At 39.8% G+C, this 19,663-nt stretch overlaps 1 protein-coding gene across 3 annotated transcripts in view; it reads left to right on the top strand.

Moving 5' to 3' along the window:
- Positions 1 to 19,663, top strand: part of XRCC4 (X-ray repair cross complementing 4) — a 99,780-nt gene that overhangs the window by 32,761 nt on the left and 47,356 nt on the right. For all 3 annotated transcript variants that reach the window (XR_014517082.1, XM_083465512.1, XM_083465511.1), the window contains exons 4-6: positions 6,163 to 6,329; positions 9,704 to 9,856; positions 12,740 to 12,843. Coding sequence is in view for 2 of the 3 variants with exons in the window: in XM_083465512.1 (XP_083321638.1) it covers positions 6,163 to 6,329; positions 9,704 to 9,856; positions 12,740 to 12,843 (424 nt within the window). In the remaining variant the exon portion in view is untranslated. The remainder of the gene's footprint in view (positions 1 to 6,162; positions 6,330 to 9,703; positions 9,857 to 12,739; positions 12,844 to 19,663) is intronic.

Raw genomic sequence — 19,663 nt, 5'->3', positions numbered from 1 at the left:
TTCTGATTACTGTATATTCAAAAGGAGTTGGGTTTAAATTACTGCACACCACTGCCGTATTAATTTCAGTGGTATGTTTAAGAGGTACTTTATATAGTTTCCATTACTTCTCAAATGAAAAGGTCAACACCTGAAAGGGAAGTAGTTCCCAAGACATGTTCTCTGCATACCTGACATTTATTATGCTAGACGTTTCAGTTGTGTTTTATTAAGGCTTTTTAAAAAATCAGTCTGGCTTTGCCTTTTTATAAATATGGCCAATTGAGATGTAGTTTGAACATGCTCCTATTTATGTAGCTGCTACTACATCATATGTTGGTGTGCTGTTGCTTTTCTTAAAAGTGCTGGAAGTCTTAATTATTACTTTTGCCAACTTTGTGTACTTTGACAGCATACTGCAAGCATGATAGCAAGCACAAATCTATATTTATATAACTCTGCAGCTCACATTCTGGTTGTGACGGTTGATGGTCTGATGTTGTTAATTGACTGCTTATTATTTGGCAACCTTGAGAGGCCTGTGTGAAAACTGGGTTGTTTACACCTGTTATAAGGCTAGGGGCGACTGCCTGAGGCTGCTTTAGGCAAAAAATAAAATGGTGTGTTTCCATTCTGATATATGGAAGCTAGCTGGCCTGGCAGTCTATTCATTCTTCAACACAAGAGTCTTCCACTTCACCTAAGGGGCTAATTTAGGGGTGTGAGATAGGCTTGCACACACTCCCATGCGAGTATAATAAACATTAACAGCTTGCCTCTTGCATCTTGCTGAGGCAATTAGCAGCAAACCAAAGTCACCATTTCTGAGCATGTGGTTAGGTGTGTTGGAGAGAGTTTCCCTTGCCCTTCCAGGGCTGGTAACTCACTAGCTTGCCTTGCCTTCATCTGTCTGCTTACTTCCTACTTAAATCTGGGCCCATCTTTGTGCCTTCTCATACAAGCCAGATGCTTCTTCTGAAATTCTACTTGAGTAATCTTCAATTCAGGGGCGTAGCTAGCTGCTCTGGCACCTGGAGCAGCGGGGGTGGGGCGATCCATGCACGGAGGTGCTTCAGTGATCCTTGATCCGCCCAGGGCGGGGGTGCCACAGTGAGCTGCCCACGGAGTCCACTTGGCGGACGCAAGCCTCACGTTGCCCATTTGGGCAGTGTGGGGCCCCAAGCCACTGTGTCACTCCGCGTTATGCCCCCCACGGTATGCCATTTTGTCACCCCCTCCGGGATGACACCCAGGGCGGACCACCCCCACCCCACCCCCTCTTCCTACACCCCGGCTTCAATTCTGTCCATGGGTTGTGCATGCCAGCCAGCCAGCCAGCCCTGCTTCCTCCATCACTGACCTTCCTGTTGATTGAAGGAGTATTATAAGGGGATTTGGCTGAATGCAGTTACAGTGCACCTTGCAAACAGGAACCCAGATTACACAGGGTGCTCTCTCTCTCTCTCTCACTCTCCCACACACACACCACCACAGACCTTCCTGCCCAATAAGGGAAGGTCAGGGGTGGAGAAGGAGATGTCACATGCAGATGCCCCTATAGCCTCACACAGTACTCATGCTTGGGGTCTTTCCCCCTTTGCTAAATATCACCCAGCCACTGAGCAAGCTGGATAAAACGTTGTTAGACCTTCTAAGCCACTTTTGTAGTCTGAGCCTCTTGTTTGCTATAGTAATTATTATTATTATTATTATTATTATTATTATTATTAGCCCGCCCATCTGGCTGGGTTTCCCCAGCCACTCTGGGTGGCTCCCAACAGAGTATTAAAAACACGATAAAACATCAAACATTAAAAACTTTCCTAAACAGGGCTGCCTTCAGATGTCTTCTAAAAGTCAGATAGTTGTTTTATTTCCTTGACATCTGATGAGAGGGCGTTCCACAGGGCAGGCGCCACTACTGAGAAGGCCTTCTGCTAATATTGGGAATGTTGTGTGCGCTCTTTTTGTTGTACCTGTTTGGTTTTGATTTTATGTTTGATTATATATTTACACTGCTTTCATTGTAAGCGGCCTAGAGAACTTTGTGTGAGGGGGATGATGAACAAATGCTGGGGTTCTGTGGGGAGAGATATTATGGCCCAGCCTTTCCATGCGCATGCATTGTAATTTCTGAACAATTGCTCTAGGAAGCCTACATGAATATGTAGGCATATGCCTACATGAATATGCCTACACGAATATGTGCATATGCAGCCTCTGTTCAGATGGCCATTCATGGAGTAGGCAGGTCCAGCTGCTGATAGACTTACTTCCACCACCACCCGCCCCATGTTCAGAACACACATCCCCTCTTTAAATGCGAACGAACTAGCTTTCCTATGAAAGAGAAAATGAGGAAACCACGCAAACATCCATGATCTGTCTTAAAACAAACCCCTTATAACCCAGCTCCGCTTTTGCTGATGCAACACCTAGAATACTGTAACCAAAGTTTTTAGACTTTTTTACTTTCTTTCCAGAATTTTCAGACTAAAGGCTAGTTTAGCTTTTACATTTTTTTGTAAGTGTGTTGCGTAATAACACGGGTTCTTTGCCGCACCCAGCAATGACATGGTTGCTGTTGAACATTATCCCTGGAGATGGTGATGGCACAGCTTAAAAAAACACGTATCAGGACCACTGACTGATTAACTTAGGAAATCAAATGGCATAATGTTTTCCAGATGGATGTTTTGTGAAAACAAGTTTGTCATTGTGTCAATTTCAAACAGGAACATTTGGAAAGTGATTTTAAAAACACGATATAATGCTTTTATTGTATAAGTTTCTCGCCTCATAACTTGTTGCATTGATGTGGCATTTTGTTATTTGAAATGTATCAGTTGCATTCAGTGTTTTACATAGAAAAGTGGGGTATAAATATATTGTGATTAAAAAAAAAGTCCTTGTTGAGGCAGGATTATGTACCCAAACATTTCTGATATATTTTCCTATTTTTTTATAAAGAATGTTATGAAATGGTTTTCTCCGCACTATACAACAGCAGCAGCAGCTCATTTTTTTGGGGGGGGGGGAATAGAGCATTGTGGCGTACAGAGCCCCCAGTTGTCTCACGGACTATTGACCTGTACACCACTAATCCGCTGCCACCAACCAGGTCCTCCCTGGTAAATCACTTATTCTCAGTCAGGTTCTTAAGTTAACAAAGAGTAGTTTATTGCAAACACAAATAAAATTTAACTGCATTCAAAACGTTACTCTTTACCTTCTTAGTCTTATTTTATCCTGCCTCTAACTCTTCTATCTCCCCTCACAGAAGAACCAACTGCACTAACGATGTCTCTATTTCGAACTGTCTGCCATGTTGCTGGTCCACATCCCCCCCCCACCTCACAAATAAGTGAACTTCAGCAAATTCCACTCCCATTCCCCTTTTTCCTTCGAATTCTGACATCCCGAGCGAGGTTTTCCGCATAAATAAAAGCAATGGTTGGCTCATTATGAAGAAAACTATATATAATACGCTACTGAATAGGAAAGGATCTATTTGGGGTGTTTGGAGCTGGTTTCTTATCTCTGTGTACAGTAATTTATGTAGAGGGCAGAATATTGCAGGTGAGATCTTCCTCTTCCTGGTATCTTAATTATGGCAGAAACTGAACTCCATGGAATGTTATGCTCTCTGTGAAGCTATTAAGGGTACAGAAGACTTCTTGGGGACTGGTGGGGAGGTAGTCTTATTGGGAATGGGGACTTCCTTAGATGAGGGTTTGATAATGCGATGGATCAGAACAATGTGCCTCAAATCAAGACCTTGTTATATCAAGCGCTCATTATTCTCATTGGAGAGGTTACATTAAGTAATATGTTTGAATGTTGAATGTGTAAGTGAATGTCTAGAGAGAATGGATAAAACAGACACCATTAGATGTACTGCTGGATAAATGCTTAATGGTTATTTTATTTGTATTTGTTTAAAAACCAATAAAAATGTTGTTTTTATATAAAAAACACCAATGTACCCTCCACCCTCTTTTTCCTGTTTTGCTCCATTCTTTTCCTCCCTATGTCATCCAGCGGATAGAGCCTGGAAACAATTTGGTATAGAGATCTAGTATTTTATATTGTATAATACAATTGCTCACTCTGAACAAACCAAGATCAAAGCAAAGGAAAGAAAAACCTACAAAACCCAACACCCTGTGGTGTAAGACTGATTTGTAATTTGCTGAATTTTCTCAACCAAATATCATTGCAATTGTAGTAATTGGAAAAGTTAGTATTTGGAAAAGGTAAATGTTATCAGAAGAAGCTTGATACCAGTTTCGCCCAAAGAGCATCAGTGCTCAATGAAGTCGTTGATTGGCTAGGCAAAAGATACAGGATTTTAGAAATCCAGGTAGAGAGGCAATTCCAAACAAGCTATATTGGTGCATGCCTAGTTAGACTATACTGTAATCCTATAGCTGCTTACATATGAGTAAGCCTAATTGAATTCAGTAACGTTTTCTTCTTATTAGACATGAATATAGGATTCTGCTCTTACTTGCTTTGCTATGTGTCCCTGTTATGTAATGGTATTATTTTTTAAAAAAGTGGGGGACTTCAGATTGAGACACCATTTCCCCAGCGGATCCACTTAGAAATGTCAGTGGAATATATATACTGGACCACCAAAATCCTGGTGTTGGGTTCTTGTTAAATGTCATGTTAGTAGACTGAAAAGAGAAGTGGGAAACAAAGTAATTACATTTGCACATGGTACAAAATCAGATAGCTGAAAACAGCTGGAGGCAGTAGGAAGATATGAATTGATCTGTAGAGATTTCAGCAATGTGCAGAAATTAGTGAAATTTGTCTTGGGGGAAAATATTAACTGGGGAAAGAAAGGGAGGAGTTGGGACATCAGAAAAAAAAGAAATTTGTGAACCACCTACATGTTGTACAGTGGCACCTCGGGTTAAGAACTTACCATATATACTCGAGTATAAGCCGACCCGAATATAAGCCAAGGCACCTAATTTTACCACAAAAAACTGGGAAAACTTATTGACTCAAGTATAAGCCTAGGGTGGGAAATGCAGCAGCTACTGGTAAATTTCAAAAATAAAAATAGATACCAATAAAATTACATTAATCGAGGCATCAGTGGGTTAAATGTTTTTGAATATTTATTTCAAAGAAAAACAGTAAACTAGCTCTGTAAGTGGAAAAGAGGGTCAACAAAAACAATATGGTTTCAACAATAACTTTAAAAGGACAAAAACCTTCATCTCTCTCCCTTCTCACTGTACTCAAACTACTCCCTCTTCCATTCCTCAGCTGCCTCATGAGAGCTCTCAAATATTCCACAGTACTTTACTCAAACCTCTTACCATTGTTTAAAACTGCCAGTTTCCCCCGTCCCCACCAGCCTTTCAGTGTTTCTCCCTTCTCACTGTCATGCCATGCTCACTACTCTTGTGCAACCTGACTTCACTTTTGCTTATTATTGGTACAGTTAAATTATTGATACAGGTAAAGGTAAAGGGACCCCTGACCGTTAGGTCCAGTCGCGGATGCTGTGGCAAATACCCATGACAGAAAAAGTGACGTAGGAACTTAAATTAGCTAAAGGCAGTGCTTTTTTCTGGGGGTACGCAGGTGTATGCATGCTCCTAAACATTTTGTGAATCTAAGTTTGGCCTCATTGTCATCTTCGCTAGTGGATTACCTTAACTCTTGATAAAATGTAAAAAATTCAATGCCTACTGTCCCAAGCTTTTGGGATTGATAAATTGATTTATTAATACATTCTGAGTTTCCCAATGACTTTATCAGTAAGCATGGATCTGAATGCACATGCAATTTCTTGTGGCTTGTATTAGACCACTATAGATTTGAGAGGTATAGCTTTATCCTATGCAGATCCAATAAAGTCCCATATTTTATGGCACTTCTATTTCGGAAGGCAGCACACAATCTGTGTTTTATTGGAGTTCCATTTACAGTTGAAATGAAACTAATCCCTGCTCTAATGTCCATTTTCAAATATCAGTAGAGACCTTTCAGATCAAGTCCTAGGAAGGAAAAGCTTTCACCAGTATACAAGCTCTATCTTCTTGCTGTTGTCATTTGTAACAGGAAAGCATTTGTAGAGTGACCATTGAAGATGCCTGATTGAAAATGGGTATCCTGACCTTATCTAGCTAAGTAACTCATTGTTTCTTTTTGTCCTAGTTTAGACTCGGATCGCTGATGTTACAGAAAGTCTCAGGTCCGGCAGAAGTCATTAGTGAGCTGATTAGCTATTGCCTAGACTGCATAAAAGGACTTCATTCAAAAAATGAGCATCTGCAAAAAGAGAATGAAAGACTTCAAAGTGATCTGGATGATGTGCAAGAGCAGTAAGTTGAAAATAAACTGCATAGGATATTCTTGGTTTGATTTTTATTCTAATATCAATGAAATAGCCGCAGTAATCTGTACTTCTAATGTAAGGATGGATAATGGCTATTTTGATGATAAAGGGTCTTAAAATAACCATCTTAAAATATCTTAAGGGCTGTCAACTGGAAGATGGAGCAAGCTTGTTTTCCCCTGTTCCACAGGGTAGGACCTGAACCAATGTCTTCAAGTTACAAGAAAGGAGATTCTGACTAAACATCAGGAAGAATTTTTGTCACAGTAAGAGCTGTTTGACGGTGGAACAGACTCCCTTGTGAGGTTGCACTGTAGACTCTCCTTTCCTAGAGGTTTTTAAGCAGTGGTTGGATGGCCATGTGTCATGGATGTGTTAGTTGAGATTCCTGCATTCCAGAGGGGTTCGATTAGATGACTCCCGAGGTCCCTTCCAACTTCAGTTTATTGGCCCATTTTCCATCTTATCACTGCCTCCAACCACTGGCCTAATAGCTCAACTGTCTCTCCTGATTCAGATGGTACAGATAGAGCTGGTTTCATCTGCATATGGATGATACTTCAATCTGAATCTCCTGCTGACGAAGGAAACTAGAGAATTATTATTATTATTATTATTATTTATTTATTATTTATACCCCACACATCTCTGGGTGGCTCCCAACCGAATGTTAAAAACAATACAGCATCAGACATTAAAAACTTCCCTAAACAGGATAAAAAAATTCCTTCCAGTAGCACCTTAAAGACCAACTAAGTTAGTTCTTGGTATGAGCTTTCGTGTGCATGCACACTTCTTCAGATACTTCTTCAGATTCTTTGGTATCTGAAGAAGTGTGCATGCACACGAAAGCTCATACCAAGAACTAACTTAGTTGGTCTTTAAGGTGCTACTGGAAGGAATTTTTTTATTTTGACTATGGCAGACCAACACGGCTACCTACCTGTAACTTCCCTAAACAGGGCCACCTTCAGTTGTCTTTTAAAAGTAAAATAGTTGTTTATTGCCTTGACATCTGCTGGGAGGGCCTTCCACAGGGCAGGCGCCACTACCGAGAAGGCCCTCTGCCTGGTTCAGTGGCCCCCAACCCCCTGAGACACTCCAGAAGGCTACTGTGGTTAACAGTTTTGAGAGATCAAGGAGAGAGTGCAGTGTTGCACTGCCCCCATCTCTCTCCCAATTAATCATCAACAAGGGTGACCAAGCCAGTTTCAGGGCCATGAGGAAGCCTGAAGCCAGACTGGAATGAAAAAGGAGAGAGCAATACAAATAAAATGAGGACATAAGGCAACAAAGGATGAAAGTAACACTTGCAAACTTAAATTTTGTAAAATGTAAAATGTCCCTCCTTATACTAGATGCAACAAGTATTTGGTCACCTTCTAAGATGGTGGAGCTTGTTCTTCTGTGAAAAAGAAGCTGCCTGGTTTTTGTGACTTTCATAATCCTTGCATGCCACTACTCCGTGCTAAACCAGGAATCTGCTGGTGTTAATTTAAATCTGTTGCTTTTAGCAATAATGAAAGCATACTTCCATCTGCTGAGCTTTGGTTATCCTCCAGATAGCTATAATTCAGAAATTTGTATGGATTTTGTTTCTTACTGAAAGCAGTTGTAGACGTATTTTCTGCAAATGATAAGGTCCTATGGCTGATGTGTAAGCAAGATTGAACTTTTTTTGAACCTTGCTGCTACAGAATAGGAAAAAACTCCAATCATCACTTTGTCTTTATTTTCTGAAACATTTTTTAAAAATTTGCTTCCCCAATGAAATGTGTAAGGATTCTCCTTTTACTGTTAATCTTAACATTTTACCGTTTCTGTTCAATTTCCCCTGCTAAAGAGTTTGAGGTTTGATTTATAGTTGATTAGTACATATCATCTTTCTTTTAAGAGTTATTGAGCTGATCTACATGCTAATAATACACAGCCATTTGCATTTGCATTTAAATTAGATGAATTATTTATCAGCTGTTGAACACATCAAGGCAGACTGTATTAATAGTTCATAAGATTATTTTCCCATTATGGAATTTAATCTATAAAGCGGTACAATCTATATTTGCTAATATTTTAAACTGGGCTAGTGACCTAAAGAGCCAAATACATTCTTTTTCATAAGCTTAATATGTTGGGTCTTTATGGTTTAATATGCACAAAAAACCAGAATTTTAAATTTTAAATTTATAGACACTGGGTGAAATCAGTGGGCCTGCTCAGAGTAACATTGAATATCACCCAATAATATGGCAACACATTCAATTTTAGGAGCTGGTTTCTCCACTTGGGTCAACTTGGAAGGCTGCTGTCATGCCTCATGCTTTTGATGTAAGCATCTAAGACAATTTAGAGACCTCCCTTACTCTTTATCATAAACATGAAATGTACATTTGTATTTTTATTAATATTTTGAAGTTTTTAAAGCTTATCTGTGCTAATACATATATGATTATTAATAACCTGCTATACTCTGTATAAACTCATTCCAAACAGCAGTAGGTTTATCCAAACAAAGTCTGTATCTATAAGCAATCTGTTCATATGTTGTAAATGCTGTAATGTCTTCAATCCATTGGTTAAAGGGAACATAGTCCCCCCCCCCTCCAATTCATCAGTTCTAGTCTTTTGGCCATAGTTAGGGCACCTGGAGTTCATTTTTGTTGTCCAGTTGTCAACTTCCATATGATAGGTATATAATTCAAAATAATATTTTCTTCTGAATTTTTTTAGTTTTTCCATACAGTCAGACTACCTATACTACCTAGATAGTGGGATAGTGTCTTAACTTCTGTAAGCAGTGGTATCAATGGATCTAAGACTTATACAACAGAAAATCATGTTTAGAATATTTTAGACTCCACTACAGTGGTGCCTCGCAAGACGAAAAGAATCCGTTCTGTGATTCTCTTCGTCTAGCGGTTTTTTCGTCTTGCGAAGCAAGCCCATTGAAGGATTAGCGGATTAGCGCTATTAGCGGCTTTTAGCAGATTATCTGCTGATCGGATCAGCTGATAAGCGGCTTAGCGGCTTAGAAAGGGGGGGGAGGGGAAAAACCAGCAGGAACTTGCAAGACATTGTCGTCTTGCAAAGCAAGCCCATAGGAAATTTGTTTTGCGAAGCACCTCCAAAACTGAAAACTCTTTCGTCTAGCGAGTTTTCCGTCTTGCGAGGCATTCGTCTTGCGGGGCACCACTGTACGTTTGTATAGAAAAGGACTGTCTAACACTACTTCTTGTTGGAGATTGAATAAGGATAATGCCTCTTTGAAACATATGTTCTTGCATATTCTCACTAAGTTTTGGGGGAAAGTGTTGAAATGTATAAAGCTGACTGTACGGAAATGTACATTTCGTTTTTAAGATTACAAAAATGTGTTGAAGCTAAAGAAGAACTAGAGATGGAACTTTATAAAAGATTTATCTTGGTCCTCAATGAAAAGAAAGCTAAGATAAGAAACTTACAGAAAAGTTTGAAAGAAGCTGAAGAAGCTGTCTTGGAAACAACACAAGCAAGGTACTCTTTATTTCTTTGTGCTACTAAGCATCATGCTTAAAATAAATGTGGTTCAGTTTGGTTGACTCATCTAAGCTTTAGCAGAATGATCTTACAGCAAAAATCACTTTGTTGAGCTCTGAAGTGCAGGCACCTTTAGCAGTTCTGCAATTCAGTCTCATTAATGCCATCTAGAAGCAAAGTAGTAAATCTGAATCTTCATTTGAAACTGTCAAACATTTTGTATATCACAGGCATGCCTGCCCGTCTTTTCTTAATCCTGGCTTTAAAAGAAGGATAAAAGTGTTAGCTAATGAGATACCTGATATGCAGACTGGGCTTTCCTTGAAAATATTTGTGATGATGGAATGGCTAAGACTTAGCTAGAACAGAGATTGATCAGGGTTAGCAAAAGTTTATTCCATGTAAATGCAGTAAAGTATTAGAGCTCGTTAATAATAATCTGAACTTGACGAAAGGAGCTATTGGGGGCTATTTTCCCTACTGAGAGTGGGGCTTTGTTTCCACTGAGTTAGCTAATTGGGACTGTAGAAGAATGCGTTTGTAGGATTTGAAGCTGTATCACCATCTCTAATGGCAGATGACCTTGAAAACATCAAGCTTGTATAATTTTGGGTATAAAGTAAAATACCCTACTCTGGCTTGTTTCACACAATGCAACAGAAACAGGCACACATTGCAAATTTTGCATGTACCTTGTTTTTACTATTATGCATAGTATTTTCCTGGAAATGTGTTCAGGATCTTATTGTGACTTCATAAGGGTGGGGAGAAGAAATCATGTTGTAACTAAGGGTGGACAAATCAGTATATTTCTTCTCTGTGTACTTTCCCATCTGTTCATTCATAACACATTCATTTCATCTCATTTTCATATTTATCTGTATTGTTTTTAAAGCACAAAGATCCTAGATATGTTTTATGTATTTCCTCACGCAATCCAAATTTCTAAATTTTTTTTTCCCTCACAGTACACATCAATGTATTTTGATGTATTTTATCCTAAAATAATGCATTTGATGGTACTTTTTTGAACGGAGAAATTCACTGAAAAATTTAGAGGAGAGCAAAATCTGAAAGCTTAGTTTCCAATCTGTGATTTAATGTGGATGGTGAAGATCAAATAGGTTCATATTGAAATTCCCAGAATTAATCGAGGAGGTGTGGATCAGGTCAACCAGTCTTAGAATTCATTTTACCTTTCCTTTCTGTCCTTGTTTTTCTCTTTGTTTTAGCAACATCACACATTACGTACTAAACTTTTTAATGAGAATCTGCTATAACTATTGTATGTGAAGTGGCCTTTAGACGGATGATAGTAACACTGACCTTCAGTGGCTGGGTCAGGACCCACAGCTGGGTTGTGCCCTGACCTAAAGTGGGTCACACCAGCAGCAGCACCATCTTTTAAGGATTTGTTTTTTTAACAGAGAAACACAGAGAGAAAGTGAGGAGAGTTAGGAAAAGGAGAAAAGGAAAAGAGAGAATGAGAAAGACAGCAGAGAATGACTAAAAACGTATATACGGGGAGGAAATGGGTTTCGTTGGAGGTTAGGACTAAGGTCAGTCCCAATTATGAAAATGTTGGAAACTGTCAACTTAAAGGACTTTTGTGAAATCTTCACCACACTTCACTTATTATACATTTGGAAAGGAACATAATTAAAAAAACATGTAACCACCATAAATGTTATCTAAACTTAGGAATCACAATACCGTATTTTTCGCCCTATAGGACGCACCGGCCCATAGGACGCACCTAGTTTTTTTGGGAGGAAATCAAGGGAAATTTTTTTATTTCCCCCCCAGGTTTGCGCAGCCATCCCCAAGCTAGAAGAGGGAGACGGAGCGCTCTGTCTCCCTCTTCTGCCTTCAGGGACAGCCTCCCTAGCCTCTGTGGGGCAGCGCACTGCACTGCCCTGCAGAGGCTTTGCACAACCATCCCAAGCTAGAAGAGGGAGACGGAGCGCTCCGTCTCCCTCTTCTGCCTTCAGGGACAGCTTGCCCCGCTATCCCGCGAGCTTGTGGGGCTGGAGGGGGGGAGAAGCAGGCTCCCCCCCCCAGCCTCCCGATCAGGTCGGGGAATAACGGGGTGGCGGTGCTCCGCCATCCCCCTATCCCCCGAGCTTGTGGGGCTGGCGGGGGGAGAGAAGCAGGCTTGCTTCTCCCCCCCCAGCCTCCAGTTCAGGTCGGGGAATAGCGGGGTGGCTGTGCTCCGCCATCCCCCTATCCCCCAGCTTGTGGGGCTGGCGGGGGGGGGGGGAGAAGCAGGCTTGCTTCTCCCCCCCCCCAGATCAGGCTGGGGAATAGCGGGGTGGCGGCGCTGCGCCTCCCCGCTGTCCCCAGCTTTTGGGTGCAGGCTGCTGCCCGCAAGCCTTGTGAGCCCGCGGGACATCCCGCCGGGCTTGCAAGACTTGCAGATAGCTTCCTGAAGCCTGGAGAGCAAGAGGGGTCGGTGCGCACCGACCCCTCTCGCTCTCCAGGCTTCAGTGAAAGCCTGCATTCGCCCCATAGGACGCACCCAGATTTCCCCTTCATTTTTGGAGGGGGAAAATTGCGTCCTATAGGGCGAAAAATACAGTAATTATTTTTTTCAAAGAAAAATGGTTAGGGCACCTGAGTTTGGTCAGATTTGTCTAAAACTTTCATTATCCAATCCAATCCAGATATCTTTATTGCATCATACATTGGCCATGACAAATCTGAATCAATGCAAAAGGGGTGTCACACCACAAATAATGGTCTCTATTTAGATCCCTTATCCAATTAATACAATTCAAATACCTGTTCAACTGTGCTGCATATGCAGATGATGATGTCATATCTATTGGTTTAAAATGTATTTTAAAGGCATGAGAAGGAAATGCCTTTGTGTTTTTACAGGGACACCATGTCTACATCCGAAAGTAAAGTTGAAACAGAAGATTATGACGGAAGCACTGATGATGAAAGTGAAAATTCAACACAGCCCTCCACATCAGCAGCAGGTGAGGTAGATAAAATTGTTTGTACCAAAGATATCACAGGCATGCCTTTTATTTTACAGGAATATTTTATGATGAAGGCCAAGCTGTCAGGCAGACTACTTTGCTGCTGCCACCACCTGCTCCTCTCCAGCATCCTTTTGTCTCCCTTGCTGCCTTCAGTATGTTGGGCCTTTCCTGGGCTGCCTCCAGTCACTTCAGGCAGTGGCAAAAGAGGAGGAGGGAGCAGTGGCGGAAGGGGCAGTGGCAGGATGCAACACCTTCTGTTTTGCTTCAAGCAGCAAAATGTATTGAGCCGGTCCTGTCTCCAGTCCTTATTTGACTAAGATTTGTACATGCTACTGGGATTACCCTCATGTTGAGGTCTGATCCGCATATGCTATTTTATCGAAGTGCTCTTATGATGTGAATGCTACAAAACTAGTCACGATGCTTCTAATGATTGACTTCTGAAATTCTTCTTAAGTTAAAAAACAAAAACTTCTCCCTTCCTGTTAGCGGACACTGAATACACACCAATCTGGAAGGTACTGAAAAAATACAATTTTATATAAAGGGGGGGGGAGGCGGCATTGATTAATTTCTAAGAGATGAAAATGATCAGAAATGGATTTAATGCTGTGCCAGAGTATTGTAATAATTGCCATTAAAAAGGAAGCATCTGTCTTTTTGCTGAGTTCCAGTAAGTCTCATTCCAAAAGGCCTGGGAGCTCTCTTTCATCTTCATGATGAAAAGCTCTCCCCAGGACACTTTCCCCTGCATCTGCATAGCATGACAGACACACTTTCAATATGGTGTTATAGATTTGTAAAACTTAGTGCAAGGGCTTTGTAAGACCAGGCAGGCTGGAAGAAATATGAATAATATTTTTATCCCTCCTTTATTAAGTTAAAATATAACCAGGTTCTAAAGTAGCAGGACGTTTGGGATATTGCTGTTCTTAAAATAAATTAAGAGTATTCTGAACGTTGCTGTTCTTAAAATAAATTAAGTTCAGGTTTCCATATTGCTCTATCTTTGCTCTGCACATTTGTTTCTCGTGGCAAATGTGGAATAGCCTGTTCATTATCTATAGCTTCACATGATGGACAGAAATGTAGGAGACCAAAGCTGTTAATTCCAAAACCTTTCTGCAGATGGATATTGCAATATAATAGACATTTGAAAGACAGCTCACTCTTGTGGAACCATATCAATTCCCTCCTCCTCCTCTCAAAAAATTGAACCTGTCAACATAGGCTGCTATTAGTAGCAGCCTTTGGGGCTTATTGTATAAATTGGGTTTAGGGGGTGGATTGGCATAGTAGAATAGCACACACAATGAGCTCTGTATTCAGCTTTGTAACAGTGGGAAATATTGAAACAAAAGTATGCAGTACTTGAAGTGAAGGGTTTCTTTATTTCTACATTAGAAATAATTTCATCAATTAAAATAGCATTTGGGGTGCTGTTATTTCACATTAGGGTTCCAGGCATTTGATTTAACTAGCAATAGGTAGAGGATATTTAGTGATTGTAATTTACCAAAAAAGAGGGGGGGGGGGGAGTCTAATTCTGTATTCCAAATGGTTTGAACCCCTTAACTACCAGGTCATCAATATATTTTGCAGAAGCCAAATGTGTTGAAACCAATGGGAATTTCTCCAGTAAAATGGAAATGATCCAGCAGAAGTTGTGTTCTTAGATTACAGCAGGGGTGGAGAAACATTTTAAGCCCAAGGGCCACATTAAGCCCAAGGGCCCTTCTGAGCAATGTTCTGAGGGCCACATGCTGAAGAGACCAGAGATTTCCCTACTTGTAAGAAATCCCATAATCAAGGAAATTTGGGAGGAGGTGGCAGTGGCTGATATTATAGAGACACTATTTCCCTAAGAGTGTGTCTATGTGCAGCATATATATCATCTGATGAAGTAGACTGTGGTCCATGAAAGCTTATCCCTTAACAAATTTGTTAGTCTTTACCATAAGACTCTTTTTTCACTACCACAAACTAATAAAGGTACCTTTCTTGAAATTTAAACCATTCTAGTTTATTATGCTATGGTTGTTTGTTTGTTACTGTTACAGCTACTGAACAATTACACATTAAACAAAAATAAAGATAGAATTTGGAAGTATATGTCTTACTTGAGCAGTCCTTCAGAGAGTATATGATTTCTTTTGCACAAGACTGAAGTGAAGAAAGGAAACTTTTATAACAGTAAATCCTAAAGAACTTCATTATTTGTAGCAGAGAAAAAGATCTTTATTACCACCTTCCTAAATGTCCGTATACTGACACTACAATATCTCTCGCGATAAACCAAATGCTTATGGTGAATAAAATTAGCAAGAACATAGTAGCCTTTTCAAGAAAAGAAATAAAGACTTCCTAGCACTTTACATAGGAAATTGCTCTTGAATTAATTTTTAAACCTATAAATAATGTGGAGGCAATGTCAGTCCTCTGACGTTTGGTCTTAAGTAGATTTGAAACAGACACAATGTGTGCATAGCATGAATTGGAAGGATCTTTGTAAATCATTTTACTTTCTCCTGTGTTCAGAACAAATTAGAGTGCAATGTTTACAGGTCTCTCAGCTGTTTATAGCTCTTACCTGACTGCTTTCTTTGGCAAAGCATAGCCACTCTGGGAAGCAGTTTTATTTTGTTTACTTACTTTGCTACTCAGACTGGGCTGTTACAGCTGTCTTTCAGCAAAATGCTCCTCGGATCTCTGATCCGCAAAGAGTAGTTTATCCTACTTTTTGTCATTCTTTCTCATAACATTTAAGTGTTGCTGTTTGGTACAAATTACTACTAAAAGCACTCTATTCATTACTTGGCTAATATCTGGTGCTTATTCACAGGTAGCTTTACTGCATTTTCAGGAGTTGGAAAGACTTGGTTGGTTGATTTCTTCATTTTAAAATCTAAATTTACTATGTGTAAGCCATTGTACTTAACAAAGCAAGCTTCCCTCTGCACTAGCACACTGCTTATTTGTTGGATGACGTCATCTGGAACAATCTATTGTGCAGAAGAATAAAAGCACCACTGCTGGGCTGAAATGAAGTTAGCTGTTAGAGTATTCTGATTTTAGCTGATAATTCTGTGCCCTTAAATAATTCTACCCTTAAATCAACGGTAGCTAACATAGTGCCCACCAGAGCTTGTTGGTTCACAGGTCCCATCAGCCTCATGGCCAATTAGTAGGAATTATGGGAGTTGTAGTCTAGCAACACTTGGAGGGTACCATATTGGGTAGCCCTGTCTTAAGAATAAGTAGTGGCATTCTAGGAATGAAAAGAGAATCACCAGTATTGCATGGCTCTAGGGTCCAAATTAGACACTACACTGAACATTCAGCTGCCATTGCAAATAATAGTTGTGCATCTAGTTACCTCCTTCACAATATCTAACAGAACTTGCCTCCTGCTGTTATGATAGACTGCATTTCCCTCCATCACCAGCAGCAGCCAATGATGATAGTCAAGAACAGGGAAGAAAACTGCAACAGGAAGCTTTTTGCAAGGTTATCCTCCAATGGCAGTAGACAACAGTCAAGCTGGCAAAAATTAACCCCTCCCTTCTTCTTTATGTTGGAAGGGCTTTGGAAAGGTTGGTTCATTTATTCAGGTTTGGTGGGAATGCCTCCATGTTAATTTTTTTTGGAATAGAGTATTCTCCATCATATCTGCAATTGCAGGCCAACCCCTTTCTCTAAATCCTGCCTTAGCCCTACTATCTTTGGACATAGACGTAGATTCCACCCTGCTCCATAGAGAACTAGGAGGCATCTTACTGACTGCAGCACGATTAGTGATAGCTCAGTGATGAAAGAACCACACTGAAATACCCCTGAATATATGGGAGAATAATATCTTGGATACAGCAATGTCTGAACATTGCACCAGACACAGGGAGGCAATTAAAGACATAACAAATAATATACCTTCCAAGACACATAGGCCCCTTTAACTATGTTAACAGCCAAAATCAAGACCTTGTTATACCAACCGCTCAATATTCTCATTGGAGAGAATATGTTAAATAATATACTTGAATGTTGAATGTGTAAGTGTATGTCTAGAAACAAAGGATAAAACACCATTAGATGTACTGCTGGATGTGTGTTTAATGGTTATTGTATTTGTTTAAAAACCACTGAAAATTTGTTTTTAAAAATACCACTAGATATTGATGAGGAGCTGGAACAATATTGGGGTACCTTTGGCCAATTTATTATGGAATAAGTGTTGATGGTATAGATGTGTAAAGTATATTCCACAAGTCTGTGCATGTGTGTGTGTATATAAACACAGAGAAAGGCAAAAACCAGTAGACAGAAATCTGGAACATGGGAAGCTCCTTTATACCATGTCAGTTGGTTGGTCCAGCTAGCTTGGTACTGAATGGCAGCAGCTCTTCAGGCAAGAGACATTCCCAATCCTACCTTGAGATGCTGGGGACTGAACTTGAGATCTTCTACATGCAAAGCAGATGCTCTACCTTTCAGAAATGGCAATATGCCTTTAATGTGATCTTTCAAATAAGCTTTAATATTCAGTTCTGAGAGAAGATGCAAAGTCTAATTGCTTTGGTGTTAAGTTGGTGATTTATTTTATTTAAGAGTATTGGAACATGGTTCCTTTTAGAGTGGTGTTTGTTAAATTGTCTTTTGGTATCCTTGGGCAGCAAGATCAACATAGCTCTGTTATTATGAGTAAAAGCAAGTTTGGAGAAAATAACAGGTGTCCTGGTAGTAAAAAGTCAATGAAAGAGTAAATCACTGGGACACACTTATTTTCTTTCTAGGTGAGATTGAAATAAGAGCCCAGAAATGAGCCTTAATAGGCAGCAGTGTAAGCTAGCAGCAAAGCAGTGATCAGCTTCTTGAATGAGAATCCTGAGTTGCATCAGGGCATGACCTCCTAATGGCTGACATTTGACCCTCTAGTCAGACAGCTCAGTTGGGCTTTCTTTCAGGCCTGAAAAAGATTTATTATTTCAAATATGATGATTGGGAAAGCATAGAATGACCTGTGCTTTGGAAACCAGTGGGACTTTCCTTGAGGGGCACAGGCAAGAGATTAAAGAGTACGTAGAAATTAATGTTTGTAAGCTAGCAAATTAAGTGGGACTCTGCATAGAGGAAGCATTTATTAACCTTGGTAAATAAGCAGACTGTTAAATAAAATAAGGAATCTCTCAGATGTGTAGATACACATTCTTAATCTTGTCAGAAACTGGTAAAACTAAAGCTAAGTTACGTTGTTTTAAAGTTTCAAAATTTTGTTAATAGCTAAAATTCCTATTCCTATATTAATCCAAAAATAACATCTTCAGAAAGTATACTCCCACAGGCCTTTATAGTCATACAAATAAAAAAGAAATGCAAGTAAATAATTAGATGCAAATGATAAAGGGGAAGAGATATGTATATTTTAGAACCCACCTTATTTCTGTGATTGTACATTACTTTAAACTGCATTTGACATTGAGTTTAAATTGATGGAATTGGAATTGGACAGGAGGAGCATGTCACTGTTGGTTCTTCATCTTGGTGACTTTCGATACCATCGACCATAGTATCCTTCTGAGCCGCCTTGCTGGGGTAGACTTGGAGACAGTGTTTTACAGTGGCTTTGTTTCTTCCTGGAGGGGCAAACCCTGAAGGTGGTGCAGGGGGACTCTTGCTTGACACCTTGGTCATTGGTCTATGGGTCCCTCAGGGTTCTGCCATGCTATTTAACATTTACCTGAAACCACTGGGAAAGATTGTCCATATTTTCGGGGTTCCATGGCACCAGCTCTATTTCTCCTTTCCACCGAAATCAAAGGAAGCCATTTTGATTCTACACTGGTATCAGTAATGGACTGGATGAGGGTATTCTCTCATAGGAACCTGCCCAGGCTTTGAGATCTTTGGAGGTGGCCATATCCTGGTCCCTCCACCCTCATATGGATGCGGAAGAGGGCCTTCTCAGTGGCTGCTCTGAAATTTTGGAACACCCTAGAGAAGCTAGACTGGTTCCCTCCTTGTTCTTCCACTGACAGACTTTCTTGTCCCAACAGGCTTTTGGGAACTGATGCTTTTAATGAAAGGGCTGTTTCTGTGCTATTTTTATTGTAGTTATTGGTATTGTTTTAATAGATTTCATATATGTATATAGTTTTAATTCTATCAACTTTTAATTGTTTTTAATGATTGCATTTTCCATGTTTTTAGCATTTTTACTTTTATCTGTAAGCTGCCTTGTTCTGTCACGGAAAAAGTTGGGTTATAAATAATTCTAATTATAATAAAAAATCTAGTCACTGGACAGATTGCAACATAAAGTTGGCAAAGCTGCATTGAAAACATGAACTTTATAAGTTAGAAATTTATGGTGGGTGGGAATGTTTAATTTTGGGCACTATATTAATGAACGTCTTATCATTCAACAACTTTTGGTTTGTCAAAACATGGCATCAAGAAAATGTTTCTACTGTCATTGTAGTCACTGCTAGTTATGCTAACCATTTTAAATAAAATAACGGTGGGGGGGAGGAGAGAATCAACTTGTGGGCTAGAAGTTTCAGATAACAAAATTATAATTCCTCAGCTTTCAGCAGCTTTGTAATGGATCTTTTACCTCCAGTGTATGTCACAGAGATTTTAAAGCACTATTATAAAGCTTTCATTGTACTGTGAAACAGCCTCATTTTTTGTGTAGCCAAAAAGTTTTTGAAAGTTCCCATCATGGTTTTTTTTTCTTGATGAAAGGAGAGGGGTTCATTTTATATCTTAAATGTTTCATTTTGACAATATGACAGCTTATGTCACTGTTGTTAATATT

The sequence above is a fragment of the Podarcis liolepis genome (genome assembly GCF_965112155.1).
Source record: "Podarcis liolepis genome assembly, chromosome: 11".
Lineage (NCBI taxonomy): Eukaryota > Metazoa > Chordata > Lepidosauria > Squamata > Lacertidae > Podarcis > Podarcis liolepis.
The sequence above is the reverse complement of the archived record's forward strand: the minus strand, read 5'-3'. Positions and strand labels throughout refer to the sequence as shown.